The following is a 2,970-nucleotide window of genomic DNA, read 5'->3' as shown; positions in this document are numbered from 1 at the left end:
ATGGATGTTCTTTTATATATTTTTTTATTTTTTTTGTATTGTAAATGTGAATCTCTATTTCTTTAAGAATTTTATTTTTTTTAAAATTTTATAGATATTTAATTATTTTTGCTAAAATATAACTGGATATTTCTTTTGTTAAGTATTAGGATGCTTTTTTTCATATTAAATGAATGTTTTTTTATATTTCTGTAATTGTGTAGTTTGCAATCTCTTTAATCATCGAAACGGCGGCTAATATCCCAAAACGCAGAGAGCAACATCCACGTTAAACCTCACTGTCTTTGAAATGGCCTGTTAAAAGAATTCGATAAAATAAATGACAGAAAAAACTTTCCTAAGCCACAAAGAATCATAAGATTGAAGTATCGAATACCAACCTACATTGCCCTATGATAACATGATTTCCTTCCTTCACACGGAAGCATGGAGATATATGTGCTGCAATATTTGAGTGCCTCTTCTCGTACCTATGGTGATACCAAAACAAATTCCAGTAAGCAATTGAAAAACTATTTATTGGGTCACTTAACATTTCTCTAGGTAGAAAAAGAAGGATCACCTTTGGTATTTGTTTTAGCCTCCTCTCTCCATGCTTTGAACGCAAAAGGAAAGGTGTGGAAATCAGGGGCGAGGGAGAGGCGGCAGAGGATGACGAAATTGTAGAGGGCGGAGGAAGGGGAGGAGAGGAGGGTATGGGTCGCGGTGATAGAAGACGAGTGGATCGCAGTGAAGAAGCGGAGAGGGCCTGACGGTGAGAGAGAAATTTGTGTGTGTGATTGTTGGAGGTGAGTAGGTTAATGTGAGAGAGAAGAGGAAGGTTGTTTTTATAGGTTTTAATTAGGTTTATTTAATTAATTTTAAATTTTTTAAATTTTAAATTTAAAAAATTTAAAATTAATTATTAATATAAATTAATGTAATTTTATTTAGTTTTTGGCCGGTAACTTTTTGGTTACATATACTTTTCCTTTCCACGTATGTTTTGAAGACACACCCCGGTTGCCCAACAATGGATTCGCATTCCCGAAAAATATTCACAAAAGGAAATATGCATACCACCGTTGGCCGTTGGCCGCTGCCTCAGACAAAAAAAAAGGGGCAAAAAAAATCCCACTATTTAACTGATCCTAAATCTATTTCCACGTATAGTGACCGGGAAACCGATTCCGCCAGTTTCCCAATCCTTTCAACCTGTTCAAATGACAGCTTTTTAGCCGGTTTCTGGTCCTTCCCCGGTTGAAAATCGAACCACAGAGCATCCGAAACCTCTTCGGAGCTCCACCCAGAATTCCGGAGCGAGTCTGAGAACCTATCTGCTTTCAACAACAAAGCATCTAATACTCCCTGATTATCCAAACCCGAACACAAATCCGAACCTGAATCCAAACCCAAACCGGAACCTGAAACCTGAACCATTTCTGATACCTCAGATTCGCTCCATCCACCGTCCTTCAAACACGACCCGATTCGCTCTATATACTGCTCCACGCCCTTCGGCACTTTCCACCGCCGAATGTCCAAAAACCTCTTCGGCGAAGCGATCGTCGCCGACGACGACGATTTTCTACGAAAATCCGTGACGGCGTCGCTCCAGAAATCTATCCACCGCGGCTTCTTTCCGCCGGAAACATTGAAATTCCGCCGTGACGACATATTCCCAGCGTCGGAGATTCGAAACAGAGACTCCCGCTCGAAGAAATCCGAGAGGTCGAAGCCGCATCGGAACATGCGTTCCTCGTCGATGAAGAAGACAGGGTTCCCAGCGAGGCAAGGGTTGCATGGAACGTAGCAATGGTCAAAGATTGGGACAAGAATCGGCGCTCTCTTGAGCGCGTTCCTGGCCACACATAACGCCTTCGTTTGCTCGTTGGGCCTTGGGCCCCACGTCTTGGCCCACATCGCATTTCTTGCCACGTGGACGGATACCGCAGCAGCTGGGAGCTCCAGCGAGCAGCGGAGGAGTTGGCGGGAGATGCCCGAGGCGCGCCAGTTCGGGAATCCGGCGCCGACGGGAAGTCCGGCGGCCAAGACGGCGCGGAGATCTGGCGGGAAGGTGAAGCCAAACTCCGCCTCCGCGATGGCGAACTCAGAGTCGGTAAGACCCGGCTCGACCTGGATACCTGAGTTGCGGAGATGGGTGGCGACTTTGTTTGCGAGGGAAGAGAACGAGAGCAGGCCGTTGCGCAGGGTGGCGGATGGTGAAAGAGGGGCGGCGGCTCGGACGGAGAGTCGCCTTAGACCGGCTACGTGAGCCGGGTTCAGACCCGTCATCCTCCGGTCCACGTCGACCATTGTTAGTAGTGGAGTTAGCTAGTTTCTTGAGTAATTTTGTGTTGTTAGTGTGCTGGTGGAACAGAGAGATATATATATATGCAATAATACAGTATTCGAATGAGAACTTCCTTTTAACTTCTATTTTTGGTTGGTGGGAAAATGAGAAGGGAGTTGCTGCTGAGTTTTGGAGGGACTAGTGAGTGCTTTTGTTGTTGAGAAGAAGGTTCCATATTTATAGAAGCAATAGAACGTAGCTCACTTATAGACAAAAAAGAAAAAAAAGAAAAAAAAAAAACAAATTGGAGCCCACTTTCTACTTTTGGTGCATAGATTATTAGATTTTTGCTACACGACTACACGTTGCCTTTGTCTATTTTATACAAATTTTTTTACGTGATTTTATTCTTTTATTTATTTTTAAGGTCCCACTATTATCTGTTTTAATAACATATTTTAAAAGTCACAAAAAAATATATTTTAAAATTATTACAAAAAATTTGCAAAAACTTATTTTTTAATGTAATAAATATATTAAAATTTTCAAATTTTTATTTTATACTATTAAAATATATCTTTAAAATACAAAATAATTAACTTTTTAAAATCATATATTTTTGTGGTCAGAGACGAAATTTAGTTAAGACAATGGGCCATGGCACCTCCAAACTTTTTATAAAAAAATTAGTAGTACTT

At 41.3% G+C, this 2,970-nt stretch overlaps 1 protein-coding gene and 1 long non-coding RNA gene across 2 annotated transcripts; both read right to left on the bottom strand.

The window, feature by feature from the left end:
* Nucleotides 264–828, bottom strand: LOC110268709. The gene is made up of 2 exons (XR_002357100.1): nucleotides 381–828; nucleotides 264–294 (listed from the first exon to the last, which is right to left on the bottom strand). It is a non-coding gene; the product is annotated as an uncharacterized LOC110268709 (long non-coding RNA).
* LOC107616943 lies at nucleotides 944–2,682 on the bottom strand. Its single transcript, XM_016318812.2, has one exon. The coding sequence runs from the start codon at nucleotides 2,293–2,295 to the stop codon at nucleotides 1,117–1,119; it is 1,179 nt and encodes a 392-aa protein (XP_016174298.1). The 5' UTR covers nucleotides 2,296–2,682; the 3' UTR covers nucleotides 944–1,116.

This window comes from Arachis ipaensis, chromosome B01 (genome assembly GCF_000816755.2).
Source record: "Arachis ipaensis cultivar K30076 chromosome B01, Araip1.1, whole genome shotgun sequence".
Lineage (NCBI taxonomy): Eukaryota > Viridiplantae > Streptophyta > Magnoliopsida > Fabales > Fabaceae > Arachis > Arachis ipaensis.
This window is presented reverse-complemented; position numbering and strand designations above follow the sequence as displayed.